General features: G+C 42.6%; 1 protein-coding gene across 1 annotated transcript in view; it reads right to left on the bottom strand.

Annotated features, from left to right (window-relative positions):
• Window positions 1–16,855, bottom strand: part of SAMD13 (sterile alpha motif domain containing 13) — a 37,114-nt gene that overhangs the window by 1,660 nt on the left and 18,599 nt on the right. The window contains exon 4 of the mRNA XM_064587536.1: window positions 14,717–14,828. Coding sequence (XP_064443606.1) covers window positions 14,717–14,828 — 112 coding nt within the window. The remainder of the gene's footprint in view (window positions 1–14,716; window positions 14,829–16,855) is intronic.

Below are 16,855 nucleotides of genomic sequence, written 5' to 3' on the forward strand. Positions count from 1 at the left end.
GTGTTTTGCCCGGCTATGAAGAAAATGTGCTTTGTATGTGTCAGTGTGTGGAGAAGCAGCACTGGTCTAGTGGGCTGAAGAAACACCCACTTCCTGACCGTAGGTAAATTCCTTCCTCCTCTGTCTCCTTGGTTGGTAATGTGGGGATTTGGGGGTGTCTGACAGGATTCCGTCACATATTACTTTTGCAAATGCTTCCTGAGCTATGAGTTGTACGATTACTTGTCAGTATTCCTCAACAGGCCCATGGTCCTCATGTCATTTGCCAACCACCTACCATGAACCAGAACAGAAGGACAAGGAATTCCTTCTAACTGCTCTATGGTGTTTTTGAACTCTGGAAACCTTTATTTTGCTGACAACTAGAAAAAAAAAGGTCTCACATTAATTTGTGAGAGACAACTATTCAAAAACATGGCGCATAAAAAAGCAGTTAGTTGACAGGGCAAGAGTGGAAAATTATTTCAGGACAGAGGATTTGACTTTCCAACCCTAAAATATTTTCTCCTCCTTACGTGGCTAGTGAGCCCAGAGACTGCCCATCAGTAAAACCTGTAAAGGATGAAAATTGGCAGAGGAACTTATGACATGCGGAAACCACAGTAGCAGTTCTGAAGGCACTCTGAGGTCACAGGAATCTGAATCATAGGTCCCTTCAAAGCTCACCATCTATCTTAGATGGACTGAGATGAAGATGGACTCACTTGGAACGCTTTAGAAAACAGCAAAGCCCTTCCTGCTCTCCATCTTTCCTTTGTTGTTGTTTGCTCATACTTAACTTCCTACATATTTTAAACGGGCATCAGGAAGAGATGACACTGCTTTCATTTCTACACAACAAGAAAACTTCCTTGACTAACTGAAAGTGAATTTTTTTTTTTTTATCTTCGCTGGCAAAAAAGTCCTTCTACAACTCAGCATTTCTGTCAAAAGCCAAGTATGTCTGTGAAAAATGCTGAAATTTGGATTTTATTTAAGACAAAATGGAAAATCAAGTTTCATGCTCCAATTTGATTTTCCCTTTGTTCAGTAGCCACACTGCAGTTCACCTCACACTAGGGCTGGTAAAAGAAAGCTCCATCTGGAAATCCTCATTTTAAAAGTTGGAAATGAATATAACTCATACATACAACAAAACTTTCCTCTTTGGTCATGACTATAGCAACTCAGATGAATGCCAGTGAAATACAACGTGATGGAAATGTGAGCTTCCAGGTCAAGCAAACTGCAGTCTGAACCCGTCTCCACAGCTTATTGTGTGACCCTGTGTAAAGGACCTGACTTTCCTGAGCCTCAGTTTCCTCACTTGCAAAATGAAAATAACCCCCTGAAGGATTCTAGAGATTAGAAATTATTCATTCACGTAAGGCACCTAGCACAGTGCCTGAGAGATAGGAGGTTCTCAATGACTACTAAGTGGCAAGAACAGGATGTGTTCCAATTCCAAATCCATCTACTGCTTCCTTTCTGGAAGTGTGTCCCTGCCTGAATGCCACCCTTTGCCAGAGGGATGTAGGCGTATTCCTGTTCAAGTTCAGAAGATTTGGTGAGATTAAAAAAGCTCAAAGACTACATCAAAAATTTGTCTCATAAAAATTGCAAACACAGAAAAGTTCCTTGATTAAGGAAGCGAATCATTTGTTACATAACTTCTATAAAAGACTGAGATGCAAATTAAATCCAAATTTTGCCAGTCAGCATGGTGTACTAGAATGAGCATGAGATTGGGAACCGGAAGACAGAGTTTCTGATGCAGACTCCATCAGTAATTTTCCACAAGCAGCCACTCCTCTGTACCCCAGTCTGTTTATTAGCATAAATGAAGGAGTTGGAGGGTGACCAGATCCAGTTAAATAAACATTAAAAAAATCCCATGATTTTGCATGTACATCATGATGAAAGCCAAAACAAAAAGATAGTTCACATCTTGGGATCCTGTTTACATCCCTGTGTTAAGGGATAATCATTTGTCAGTTTCAGTGAAACTTTGTACATGGCTTCTGTTTTCATGTAAGAGTAACCAAGTACTCGTTGAACAATAATATTTATGCAAAAAATCTTTGCCTACTTAATAAGTTCCAGCAAGTACTCATGCATGGAAGTAAGGTTTAGAGATGATAGGTGTAAATTTCCAATGAAGGCAAGACCCTAGATGTAAAAATAAATGAGTGGGATCCTTAGATGTCATAGCTCAGTAGATAAGCATGTGTTTTAGAGTAAGACATTATTTTATTGCTTATTAGGTGGGGACTAGGCAAGTTACTTAATCTCTCTAAGCCTCATTTCCTTATCTATATGATGGAGGAAAAGTAGCTACTGTATTTCACTGCTGAAAGAATTATTGAGATAAACACAGGTGAAGTAGAATGCCTGATATCTACCAAGTACTCAATAAATGCTAGCTATTTAAAAAAAAGTATATATAAAAAAATCTTAACCCATTTACTTTTCACTCTTTCTCTCTACAAATGCTAATCTACACCTTGGTAGATCTTTCAACTGAGCCTAATTGTGATATGGTCCACTGGAAATGTATGGGAAGAAAGATGAGGTGGGAAGAGAAAAGAGAAAGAGGTTAGGAAGAGAAAAAGAGTGGCCATCAAGAAAGAGGAAACTGGTTAATAGCAAGGAAGGACAGGGAAAAAGTCAAAGAGAAGTCAATGGGCTTTCTGATGATAGGGCCCTGCAACTAACCCAGAAGGCCATATTTGTGGTGGTAGCCTCCACTGTCCCAAATATCGTGCAGAGGAGAAGAAGGCTCAGTTAGAATCAGAAGATGGGGTGGAAGCCATTATCTGGCCCATTATTTGTTTCCTCTGTGAAACGAGAGGTTTGGACTAAGCTGACTTCTGTCCATTCTAGTTCAACACACTCTCAGATTCCAATTCTGTCTTTGATATGCATCAGACTTACCAGCCTTATAGGAAAGTCTCCCCATGAAAGAACAAAGCACAGACTCCTTACCGAAGACGTGGACGAATTTGACGAAATAGGCTGTCTTTTTCCACTTCAGTCTTCCCTCTCACGTTTTCTAGAACTTTCTTTGTAACAACTCTCTTGCCATTCACTATCTGGCTACAAGTGGAGACCAGTCTGAAGTTTCCCATTCCACTGCTTACAAAGGGTACAAATGTTCCAGAGGAAGGGGGATTTGGTCTGGAGCCCAGGGATACAAATGTGGAAAATCCTGTGTCCAATATGGTGATCACATCAAAGAAGGAGGAGCGAAATCTCCTGGCCTTACCCACATGACCAATGGAAAAATAATCTCCTGAGAAGAAGTCTTTGTCTTCAAAGACATTTTGAAACCCACAGTGTGGCCTCTCAAACCGTGGTGCCTCTTTCAAGCAGTTTTTATCTCTGCAGTCACCTGTATTTTCCATTTTGATGTGGTTCTCTTTGGACTTGTCATAGTTGTTGCGTTTCTCGACATCAGACAAGACCTCATAGGCTTCTGCTACTTGTTTGAATTTCTCCTCAGCTGCCTCCTGTTTTCTGGGTTCTTGTCTGGATGTACCTGAAGAGCTAACTGGCGGTAAGCCTTCTTAATATCAGAGGGGGACACGTTTTGAGGTACCCTTAGTACTTTGTAGTAATTCACCATGTTTCTTTAAAGGACCTCTCCTTACCAAGACAAAGAGTTTGTTTTCAGAAGAACTTCCACGTACTTTTGGAAAGTAAGATCGTGAACTACTCCAGTCTACACCAAGACCCTTTGAATCTTATCATATAGTTGTTGGAACAAACTCTTCTGGAGAGGAAATTCCTCTTTGGTGTCCTCTACAATTCCCACCCCCTACCCTGCCCACCCCCAGCCCCCGACAGCTCAATGTTGGGGGGAGTGACTATGAGCTCAACATTATCAGCCAATGACTCTCAGCTGATGCTATGCTTGCCTTGCATTCCTATTGGTGGAAAATCAGAGGTGGACAATATACATATTAGGAAGACTTCACCTAGTTTAAAAAACCAACACTGAGCAGCTTGTTTACAGAAAAAAACCATCTGTGTGGCTCAAAAAGAAGTCTTTACCTCATTTGTTAAAGTAACAGTCAGAGCAAAATGGGTCTTGCCCTTTAATCTGACACAAAATCCATTTGGGCTCCTTGTGAGGGCTAATGCCTTCAGTGACTTAATGCATATTTCCCTGTTATTTAATATTTGCTGCTGGCATAAAGTGGGTGATAAAGGGGCTCTATTACCAAAAAAATCTTGTACACATTTCTGATGAAGGAAAAAGAATGAAACTTACTTCATCAAATGAGGAAACTGGGTTACAGAGATGTCTGCCTAGATTTAAAAAAAAAAAAAAAAAAAAACCCACCAGAATAAATACAAGGAACAGAATTAGAAGTGAAGGCTTCCCATGTATGGTCAGATTAGGCTTTTTCACTTCAGCTATCTTTATAAAGTTAGTCTTTTTGAAACTTATCTCGGGACTTAGGAACAAAACTAAGTAGCAGCATCACAACATCAGATGTTTTAAAAAAATGACTTTGAGGCTCAAGTGTAACCAGGGCTGCTGGCTGCTCTTTTTTCCAGGACCCACAGTTACACATTTCTCAGACTTCCTTGCAATTTGGCATGGGCGTGTGACCACGTTCTGGCCAATGTCATATGAAGAGATGATGTGTGCCTCCTCCTGTGTGCACCCGGCCCATAAGACCACCTACGTGTGCTCCTCCCTGCTCTTTATTTGTGCCAACTGGATGTCAATATCTGGATGATCTTGATCTGACTGAAGATGACAGAGCCTCCATCACTTTGGGTTCTTGAATTATAGTGAAGGAGAACACTCCCAAGACCACCATGGACTATTTACATGAATAAGAAATAAACTTCTACTATAATTAAGCCATTATACATCTTTTCATCTACTTGTGACAGCAGTTAGTCTACTCCAGTACACCATTTCCACAATTCCACCTTCAGTAATATCATCAACCAGCAGAGTCCTACCTCTGCAACACTTAAAGTCCAAAATCCTATCCTATCTCTTGCTCCTCATTCTCATTACACCCACTTTCACATTTCAGTTTCACTTTCTCCAGGGCCAGACTCCTCATTTGTATCAAGTCTGCATCCCTTGGTTGGCCCTGGGAACCATTCTTTTATATGCCCTCTCAGATTGCCCTCTTAGGCCATTAGTCATCCGCTATGCCCACGCCACAAACACCCCATCCAGGAGCAGAATAGCAATCCACCTTCTCTGATTCCTATGCCTGGTGCAACTATGGAAAACAAACAACCTGTGAAGATGAAACACTACCCAGGAGCCGTGTGCCAGTCTCAGCTGGGTCAGGAAAATTCCTTAGCAGTTCTATGTATCCTGGTCAGTTCCCTCTCCCATTCCCCTTGATGGCCACTCTTAACCTTCACTGCTCTCCTCTAGTTCCTTATTAAACCTCCCCCCATCCTGTCCACTCCAAGCACAGGAGCTTGCCTCTTGTTTAGCAAAGGAAATAGAGGCTGTCAGGAACTCCCTTAATGTCCCTGGGGACAAGGGCAATCTTAGCTAGGTCTGTACACATGCTCACCTATGCCCCCAAAGCACAGGAAGGATAGAGGAAGAATAGGAAGGATAGAGAAAGATATCCCTGTCTTGTTCGGAATTAATCCCTTCATATTTTTTTTTTAAAACAAAAGAATGAAAGAGTTGAATATTTTATGGACCAAACTGAATGAACTGAATCATGTATATTATGGCCGACATTACATTTTATTATGGTAAAATATGTATAACATGAAGCAGGCCATTTTAGTTCACTATTTTTAAGTGTACAAGTTAGTGGCATTAATTGTATTCACAACATTGTGAAATCATTGCTACCATCTATTTTTTAAACTCTTCCATCACCCCAAACAGAAATTATTATCTATTATGCAGTAACTCCCTCTGCCCCCAGCCCTTGATAACCTCTAATCTACTTTGTGTCTCTATGAATTGCCTATCTTATATATCTCATATAAATGGATCATACAATATTTAAGTGGTTAACTTCACTTAGTATAGTGTTTTCAAGGTTTATCCACATAGCATGTGTCAGAACTTCATTCCTTTTTATGGCCGAGTAATATTCCATCATATGTATATACTATATTTTATCCATTCATCTGTTCATAGACACTTGGATTGTTTCCATCTTTTGGTAATTGTGAATAATGCTGCGATGAACATTTGGGTACAAGTATCTATTTGAGTCCCTCTTTTCAATTCTTTGTGGGGAATTGTTGAGCCATATGGTAATTCTATGCTTAACATTTTGAAGAACCACTAAACTTTCCTACAGTGGCTGTACCCTTTTATATTCCCAACCAGCAATGCATGAGGTTTCCAATTTCTCCATGTCCTTGCCCTTCCATACTCTTTGATCTCATCCTTTTCCTTATCCTCAAGGAGTTTGCTTTATTTAACTGTCCTCAATTTCATTCAATTTTAACCTAATTCTTTTGGCTACTTTCCTGCATGTAAATAAGTTTGAGTGTCTCCTCTCTTAGAAAAGAACCCTCATGCCTTCATGACCCTCCAGCTACTGGTTCTCCCTTCACTTGCCTGCCTCCCAACTCACTCCTCAACTTGGAGGAAAGGGTCCTCCACTTCCCAAACAGTCACCCACCCTCTCCCTTCCCCAACTCCACTGAAACTCCACCGTCATTCACAGACCCCACGGGGGCTTCACCTTTTTGAGGTATTTGACCTTGTCGATCATTGCATTTTTCTTAAAACTTGCTCCTTCATTGGTTTCTGTACAACCTCTCATTACTGGTTCTTTCCCCACCTCCCTGAGGGTTCTTTCTCAGTTGCTTTTGCTAGTTGCCTTTCTTCTCCAAACAATTAAAACCTTGGTATTCCCCAGGGTGCTGACCTTGGCCTTTTTCTCACCCCCTTCTAAATGCCTCTCATTGTCATCTCTCCTATGACTGTTGATGACCTCTAGGTCTCTAGGTCTCTAGGTCTCACTCTTCCCCCAAACTGTCTGCTAGATATATACACCTGAATGTACCATAGGCTTTCAAATTTAATGTACCCCAAACTGTGCTCATTATATCCCTTTTACAACTTACCTCCCACAAACATCCTAGTTAATGGCACTAATTTACAACCACCCAATCTGGAAACTTGGCAGTCATCCAAGCCCCTCCCTTTCCCACTTGTGGGCAGTGAACTTGGTCTTGGGTTATGGCGGAGAACAGAGATGGGACAAATCTTCAACCTCCACTGCCAGTGATCCACTAAATTCTTCTGGCCATCTTCCCCAGATTTTCTAATCCATCTTTTCCTTTGCCCAGTAGAATTATTGCAGCAGCGTTCCCACCTTCCATCTCCTTGTCCTCCAATCCACTCTCCACATTGCCACTAGATTGATCTTTCAAAACCACAAATCTCATCCTGGCACTCACTTCCCACTTACTATCCTTCCACAGTTTCCCAGGACCTTTCAGGTGAAGTCTCTCTTCTGCCAGGCAAACCAGACTATCTGTATTCTGGACCCCTGTTTATCTTTCAGTCTTATCCCTTGACGTTCCCTGCTCCACACCTCTTACTCCAAGGCGTTTGGAATTCTCAAGATAAACCATGTTTTCTCATGCCTTTGTACTTGATCTTCACCTGCCAGGAATTCTGTGCTTCCTTCAAATGGTTCCCAAACCTACAATGGTTTCAGGTGGTTTTGTTAAAGTAAAACAATACTTGTAATAATGAGTATTATTTACTTCAATAGTTTTATATTTATTTTAACAAGTGTTAGAAAAAGCTACAACAACTATTGAAACACTTGAATGAGTGAATAAGCCAAAGAAGCACCATGTATGTATCTGACTAGGTGATAATGTCTTACAACTGGTCTCATCTCAAATAAATGACTTAAACAACCATTTGGGATTTTTGGCTTATAAAAATCTACTCTGTTTCAATCAAAAACTCAAAAGGTCCTTTCCTTATCAGTTTTGCTTTCAATTCTCTTGGCTATTTTCTTATTGTTAGCATCATCCATCTATTTTTTTTTAAGATTTTATTTATTTATTTGAGAGAGAGAGAGCACATGAGAGGGGGGAGCATCAGAGGGAGAAGCAGACTCCCTGCTGAGCAGGGAGCCCAATGCGGGACTCAATCCTGGGACTCCAGGATCATGACCTGAGCCGAAGGCAGTTGCTTAACCAACTGAGCCACCCAGGCACCCTCATCCATCTATTTTTTAACTACTTCCTAAATATTTATAGACTGGAAGGACGCATCAGCAGAGTTTGAGTTTCCACTTCCCCTATTGATTATGTTATAAAATATTTTAAGCATTTCAGAAGCCTTCAACTGTTAAGAAATATCATGTGTCAAAGCACCTTAAATATTTACAGTAGTTGGTACTTTAAAATGCTGATAAAGTAATAAGAGTTACTTCCAATTTGTGGGTTTTTTAAAAAAGATTTTATTTATTTATTTGACAGAGAGAGACACAGTGAGAGAGGGAACACAAGCAGGGGAGTGGGAGGGGAGAAGCAGGCTTCCCACTGAGCAGGGAGCCTGATGAGGGTCCTGGGATCATGACCTGAGCTGAAGGCAGATGCTTAACAACTGAGCCACCCAGGTGCCCCCCAGTTTGTGGGGTTTTAACTGGTCTCACTCTGAGCTGAATTTACCATGAAGCTAATGAAGCTTAACTTTTGCCTCAGTAATTCTGTATTCATATTTTTGAATTTCTTTCCCCAAGAAGGGCTCTTAAAATTGTAAAAGGTTTAGACCTCCCAAAACCTGGATTTGTACTGGGTCTAAGTAGAAATATCCACCACAGGGGTGCCTGGGTGGCTCAGTCAGTTATGATCTCAGGGTCCTGGGACTGAGCCCCATATGAGGCTCCCTGCTCAGTGGGGAGTCTGCTTCTCCTTCTCCCACTGTCCCTCTCCCAGCTCATGTTCGCTCTCTCTCAAATAAATAAATAAAATCTTAAAAAAAAAAAAAGAAAATATCTACCAAAATCACTACAGTTGAAATCTCTGGCGATGACTTGGGCCACTAGGCTCAGAGTTGCCCTGATTGGCCTTCCCACTTTACTACTCCTTTTGGAAGTAGTGTTATTGGCAATTTGTAGCAGTGAGAATTTTTACTCACATTTGTTTAGTCAGTAGCTTTAGAAAGTTAGCAAATAGTCATCTGAAAAAAATGTCAATCTTTGCATTTTAAATGAATGGCTTAAACAACCAGTTGGGTATTTCAGAGTAAAATACTGCTCTTATACATGTGGTTTGGGAAAGTGAGGAGATAATAGAGTAAAATTAATTTGTCACCATGAATTGTATACTATGTTGTCATATTACTCCGAGAAAAAAATTACCTCAGTGATACAAATTGTTCCAGAAACAGAATCACTGATGTTACTTACTTGTAAGTTTGAGGAATCCGAACAATATGAATTATATGACACTGACTGAATGGCAGATCGCTGCCTTCCATCTTCGTCATGTACAATCTGAGTACGCGAGTCAGACAGATGAAGACATGGAAGTGAAGTGACTACATTATGAGGGGCAGAGCTGTCTGGGACCTGCATTAGGGTCCAGTCTGAGTGGTGATGGTGCTGTCCTGGACCGCCAGCATTCCTTAACTGGCAACTAAAAGCACTGTCAATAGAAATGGCTTTCCACCAGAGAATGGTGCTCATTTAGCCTTCAGAGGCTGACACAGTAAACCTTGTCCTAAATGTTCTGTGAAGAAGGTGGAGATGCTTTGGAATGAAGTTAGTCAAAAGGTTCTCTTAAAAACTAATGCTCTTAGGAAAGTAAAATTCCTGAAGTACCTTTGACTCTTGAAAACCAGGCAACCCATATGTATGGGCAAGTGTCAATTTTTTATCATCTAGTCACCAAAATTCAACTGTGTATATACAACATCTCAGGTAGTTTTGTGCTCTGTGCTGTGCATTGAAAGCATACTTCATGAAGGCCAGGTCTAAGCTAACACTTGACTATTAAAGCAACAGCCTGAGCAATATCCTGTCTGTTTAAATCAACATTCATGTTATAGAAATCTGAGTTCTAGAAAGGCAAACTCTTCAGGATCCTCCAGTGACCAGTGTCAATCAGGAGAAAAGAAACTAGGACTCACCACAGCATGAGAGATCTGCCTGCCAGAAGACACTTGGGAAAACAGCCATCACCCCACGGTGTCCATGGGAAAGAGTACTGACAGAGTCATCATTACTGCCTCCTCTAGGAAGGACTCCCACTGGCTCCTGCTCCTACTGGCCAGTGAACCCTCTGGAGCACTATGTTAATGAGGTCAGTGAACCAAGGAAGAGGGATAGCATTGGTCTTAAAGGCAACTGGCCAGAACAGTAAAACAACTTGAAATACACATACTACTGACACTGGGTCATGGGGGCTGGCGCAAGGGTCCGGGCAGGGGCTTAGTTAGAACCTCCCTTTCGACAATTCTTTTGGCTTATAGTTGTGGCTCGCACAGTAGGCTCAAAAGAGGTTTTCCAGAAGAAAACTTGATAGAGATCATTACACCAGAAGGAAATTTAATAGAAATCATTGTCATGTGGCAGTGTGCCTGCTCAGAGAAAAGGAGGTAATGCAAAGATCACCAGCTTCACCAGATGCTTCATACCAAAGAAACATGGGATGCCGTTCTGGCCCTTTGGACAAACCTCACTCAATGGCCGGATATCTTCCAGGGAGGTATACTAGAAAGCCACCTCTGTGTCTGGTTGCTACAGCAACAGAATATCCAGGATCGTACTGTGAGACCATACCAGGAAGGCGGATATTCTCCTCAAAGTCAGCCCAGCTGAGGGTAGACATGTCCAGCATCAACGCCACTGTTTTAGTCAGCTCTAAGTTCTGATCACAGTTCTGGAGGCTGGAAGTCCAAGCTCACAGTGCGAGCATGGTCAGGTTCTTGGTAAAGCCCTCTTCCTGGCTGGCAGGTGGCTATCCTCTCGCTGCATCCTCACACGACAGAGAAAGACAGAGCAAGCTCTCTGGTCTCTTCTCTTCAGGGTATTACTCCCATCATGAGGGCTCCACATTCATGACCTCATCTAAATCTGATTATCTCCCAAGGCCCACCACATAATGTCATCATATTGGGAGTTAGGGTTTCAGCATACGAATTTGGGAATTTGGAGGGGCACAAACATTCAGTCCACCACTGTCGGCCATGACACTAAGCTCCCCACATCACTGGCAATGGTACTGTCCTTTCTGGACCTGCCCTTTTCCAAGGTCGTGTGAGGGTAGTTTCCAGCTCTGTGCTGTTTCTGTCCAATGGCAGGGCAAAGCTTTCCCCAAGGAGATTTCAACACGTAGTCCTTATTGTTTCTCTGCTGTCGTGACCTAGAAGATGTGCCTGGAAGGGTCATGTTCCAAAGGGTCAGTTTGGGCTGGGGGTGGCGGTCTTCCCATCTAGGGTGAACTTGAGGTTCACTGACAGGAAGATCCTTGAAGGTGAAACATAAAGCTTTCTGAGGCATGATGACAGAAGAGGCAGGGTAACCTGGTAAAGGATCCTGATTCTCAGTCCTCATGGAAATCACAGCAGCTATTTATCTTACCAGGCTAAGCCTGACTAGTGGTTCCCTCCTTGCCCTCCCTCTACCTCCTTTAAAGAGAAGAGGAAAGATGATGAGAATTACATGGCAGAAGAAGATTTGGATCACTTCCAGGGAATAATTTAAGGCAGACTCTTTCTTCCACCTAACTGCCCTTCCATGAGAATGAAGGAGCTTGAGCTTCTAGACCATGCTTGCAAAACTCCAGTGCCCTGGGAATTCATTTCTCAGGCTCCTGAGTTGGGCTCAGCACAGTAGCAAGATGATGCCCTTTGCCTGCTTGAAGGACTTCTGAATGAATTGCTTTGGGAGAGTCTGTTCCTTTTGCTTCCCACTAATGCCTTGCCAGAGTGATGTCATCCCTGGGAGAAAGGGCCTGCTCCTGGGCCAAGCTCAGAGCTGGCCAGCTCCATTCTCAGGTCCTGCACAGAATCTGGAAGGCCCAAAGGACAACCCCTCCCCCCGAGTCTGGGACATCGGCCTCAGAGGAGTCTGAGTAAAAGTCCAATCTGAAAAACACTTTTGGGCAGCTGGGAATTGGGCCAAGAGACCTTTTAGCTGAGTCCTTTCTTTGGTTAACCTTTTACAATATTATTTAAATTTAATTTTAGAAGAGAGTTATTCAACTGTAATGACACAAATGGATATTACTCTATTAAAAACTAAAATAAAATATGTTCCAGCTGGTAGGCCTTCACCTTTCAACCTGAGCGATTCCCCCCCCGATTTTATTATAAAAATTTTCAAACATGAAGTTTTAAGAACATATAGTGAACACCCACATGACCACCACCCTAGACTCTACAATTAACCTTTTCTATACTGCTTTATCACATGTTTATCCCTCTACTCCTTCCTCTATCCAATTGTCAATCCATATTTTGATGCATTTCAAAGTAAGTTATATAAATCAGTGTATTCCCCTAAACACTTCAGTTTGCATACTACTAATTGCTTAATGTTTTTTTATAATTCCTTTTCTTTTGAGGTAAAATGTAGAGGCTATGTAGCACACAGACCTGTAACATCTGTATATGCCTGTGCATCTCAGTGCATCTACTGGAAGCAGATACATGTAGCCCAAACCCTCATCAAGACACACAATGTTCCTTCATGCCACTTTCCAGCCATTCTCCACTCCCACCTATCCAGAGGCAACCACTGTTTTACTTCTTGCTACCAATGATGCATTTTCCTGTTCTCAACCTTCATCTAGATGAAATTGCTATGGTCTGAATGTTTGTGTCTCCCCAAAATTCGTATGTTGAAACGTAATCTCCAGGGGGTATTAGAGGTAATTGGTAATGGTGTTAGGAGGTAGGGCCCTTAGGAGGTGATTATACGGATTAGTGCCCTTACAAAAGGAGCCCCAGCTCTCTCATCCCTTCCTCCATGTGAGGACACAGCAAAAATACAGCTGTCTAGGAGGCAGGCCCTCACCAAACACCCAGTCTGCAGCCTTGTTAGTCTTGGAATCCGCAGCCTCTGAAACTGTGAGAAATAAATGTTTGTTGCTCATAAGCCACCCAGTTTATAGTATTTTTGTTATAGCAGCCTGAACAGACCAAGATAGGAACAGTTCAATAAGAACTCCTGTGTAAGGGTTCTCTTACTCAATATGATACTTTGAGATTCATCCAAACTTCTTTACACATTACTAGTTTGTTCCTTTGTATTACTGGGTATATTCCACTGTGTGACTATACCACATTCTCCCAGTGGTGGACACTTAGGCTTCCAGTTTTAAACTATTATGAATAAAGCCACTAAGAATAATTTTGAACAGATCTTTTACGGACATATGTTTCCATTTCCCTTGGGTAAATACTCAGGAATGAAACTGCTGGATCATGGGGTAGATGTATGAGTATTTTACATCCCCACTAACAATACAGGAGAATGTGTTTGTTCTACATCTTCATGAACATTTAAATTTATCAATCTTTCTAATTTTAGCTATTCTGGTGGGTGTGAAGTGATTTAAGCTGCTATTTCAGCAAATTTTCCAAATTAACAACAGCAACAACTATATATGTGTGTATATATATATTGGGGGGGAGGAGAGAGAGAGAGATATATAAGGTTTGAAGAAAATATTGAAGGAGATTTATATATATATATATATATATAAAGTTTCCCTAGCCAAACCCAGCTTAAGAGCATAAGAGCTAAATGGATATGGAAGAAGCAGCCAGACACATTCTTCAATTTATAATTCTATCAATTATATGACAATACTGGAAAAGTAAATGTAATGCTTAGAAAACTGCAGCCTTCACTGATAGGGAGATAGGATCTCTGTTTCCCTACAGAGCTGGTCTGGTGTGGACCACAACATGCCTCCTCAATGTGCTTCCTCATGGTTAAAGCCCCTTGGGCACCATCCTTACAGAGCTGGCCCAGCCTAAAAAATGGAAGTCAGGAATCACCCCAACAATGGAGAGGGACCCCCTACTCCCTCCTTTCAATACCAACCCTGGACCTGAGGGAAGGGAATTAACACTTTGAGGGGCATCAACACTGTGCCAAGACCTACCCTAGGCACTGTACAGACAAAGTTCCTTAATCCTCACACCACCACCCTATTGAGTTGGGCATTGATAGCCTCATGTTGTGGATGTGAAAGCAAGACTCAGAGAGAGACAGTAACTTGCCCAGGGTCACACAGAGTTAGAAGAACCAGGATTTGACTCTAAATCTGTATTCTTTCCACTCTACGTTTCTAAGCACCTGGAACGCAAATTGGAGGGGGCTATCTAGCTCGGTTGGTGCTGGGCCAGTAGTGGATGGTGCTGCATGTCTCTAGTCAGATCTGCCCCTCACTTCCCTTTCTTCTTGGTTTCTGCTTTCCAGTGTGTCTGTGGTGAGGGTAGGGCTGTCCCATCTTTCAGAAGACGCAGATGTAACTGAGCGTTAGCCCTCCTTCCTGCAGCTGTCACTGTGTCTCAGGGCATGGGTTCCCCTCTCTCAGGAAGGAGTCATTAGCTCGTCACTTTTCTTCTCTCCTTTCCCACCCTCTTCAGTGCTCTGGTATGATCGGTGTTTGATGTGGAGGACATGCAGAGCCTCACAGATCCCTCCCTGCTCTCCAGTCCTCTTCCTCCTCACTCCCTCTGCCCACTGTGAGGAAGAGGTAACTGTTCATCATGGGTTTCTCTAGACAGACTTACCTGCTCCTGAAAAGCACTAGCTTGCTCCTCGAATCCTGCTGTTCGAAAATAGTTGACGACATCCATCACGGCCCAGTCTGCAGGATCCGGCGGCCTCCCATTCTCCATGGAACTGCAAAACACAAACCCAGACACTTGGCATGGCAGAGCAGGCAAGAGTGTGTGGCCTGGCTCACTACTCAGTCTCCTAGGGGCAGGCCCTGGTAAGCTTGCTAGAACCATGTCCCTCTCTTCCTTCAAAGGCCCAGATCCCAGTTTACCTCTCAGGAACATAATCATTCTTATGTTTCTTGGGTTCAGGACATAATTACTCTTACTGGCTTAGGCACTGTTTTCCTAATAAACCATTAGACCCTTCATATGAAGTGCTTCCTCATGAATTGGTATTTATTTATTTATTTATTTATTTATTTATTTATTTATTTATTTTTAAGATTTTATTTATTTATTTGACAGAGAGAGACACAGCGAGAGAGGGAACACAAGCAGGGGGAGTGGGAGAGGGAGAAGCAGGTTCCCCGCAGAGCAGGGAGCCCGATACGGGACTCGATCCCAGGACCCTGGGATCATGACCTGAGCTGAAGGCAGTCGCTTAACCAACTGAGCCACCCAGGCGCCCATGAATTGGTTTTTAATCCAGAGATTTTAGGAGTGGTTCCATGATTTCTGGCAACTCACAGGATGATACTCATACTCCTGAATTAAGGCCCTGTACAATATGGCCCCCATGTACCTGTCTTTTGCCATCTTCTACCACCTTGCCCATCCCCATCCCCACACATTCTCTCTACAGCTGTGAAATTGCAGAGCTAAAGCCATTCCCCCAAATGCTGTGCCCTTTCACAGTTCTGGGCCTTTGCACGTGCTCTTCCAGCCACTTACAATGCCCCCTCGTTTGTCTCTACTTGACACAATCCACCATTCCTACCTACTTCATTCTAGTTCCCATGCCATCTCCTCTGTGAGGCATTTTCTGGCCCCAGGGAACTGTTTTAGTTATAAACTCCTCTGCATTCGAGAACTCCATTCAAACTCCCATTGCAGCATTTTCCACACTGGATTATACTCTCTACTTATTGGACAGTCTTTCCCATCAGAATGGGAGATGTGGGTTAGGGATACACATCTGGGCCAGAACCATTTTATTATTCTTAGTGTCAAGCATATACTGAGGAACTCAACCAATATTCACATGACTAGATGATGATCAAGCATCTGAGAAGTTCTATGGGTAATGTGCCTCACTGGATTTAGAAAGGAGGGATAGGAAAATAGAGAAAGAATGGCAAGGACCCGCCATTACTGTGACTGCCTCATTTCTCTTTCAGCAGTATTTGTCTGGATTTCTCTACACTTCATCCAAAGTGTACATCTAATCACATTGCTCCCCTGCTTAAAATCCATCAGAAGCTTTCCATTGTCTTTAAGATGAGTTCCAAATAGCTTAACTTGGCTTGGGAAATCCTTCAGAACAAAGCTCCTGCCAGCTCTCCTGCTAGGAATACACTAATGAGCAAACAGACATGGTCCTTACTCTTGTGGACCTACAGTCCTGTGGGGATAGACAATGATCAGTAATCATACAACTAAATGCACAGCTGCACATTGTGGTAAGTGCTATGAAGGAGAGGTACACTGTACTACGGCAGTTTAAGGGGCTAAGGGATGCATTCCTGTGGAAGTTTATCTTGGGGTAAGGTCTAGAAAGCAGCCAGAAGTTAACCGTATGAAATCAGGTGAAGATTATTCCAGGCTCTTCGGCAGGAATATATACAGTCAAGGGAGGCATGCAGGTCTTGGAGGCCACGCTGAAGATTCTGGATTTTTGTCTATGAGCAATGAAGCTTGCTAAATGGTCTTATGTAAAGGGGGTGACCTGATCAGATTTGCATTTTGAAAAAGAGAACTGGAGATGAGCCAGAGGGGAAGAAGGGGCACCAGGGAGAGGTGGCCTACTCCAGTCACCCACACAAGAGATCATGGTGATCGAGACTAGAGTGGTGACTATGGACAAGGGGAGGAAGTGTGTGGATTTAAAGGATTTTTAACCAAGAAAATCAGCATGACTTAGTGGTGGACTAGACATAGAGAATGAAGGAGATGGAAGTATCATGGAACTGGACGGATGGTGGTAACTTC

Source organism: Mirounga angustirostris, unplaced genomic scaffold (genome assembly GCF_029215605.1).
Source record: "Mirounga angustirostris isolate CCGP_5_RB_7025 unplaced genomic scaffold, mMirAng1.0.hap1 SCAF_4, whole genome shotgun sequence".
In the NCBI taxonomy this organism is placed as follows: domain Eukaryota; kingdom Metazoa; phylum Chordata; class Mammalia; order Carnivora; family Phocidae; genus Mirounga; species Mirounga angustirostris.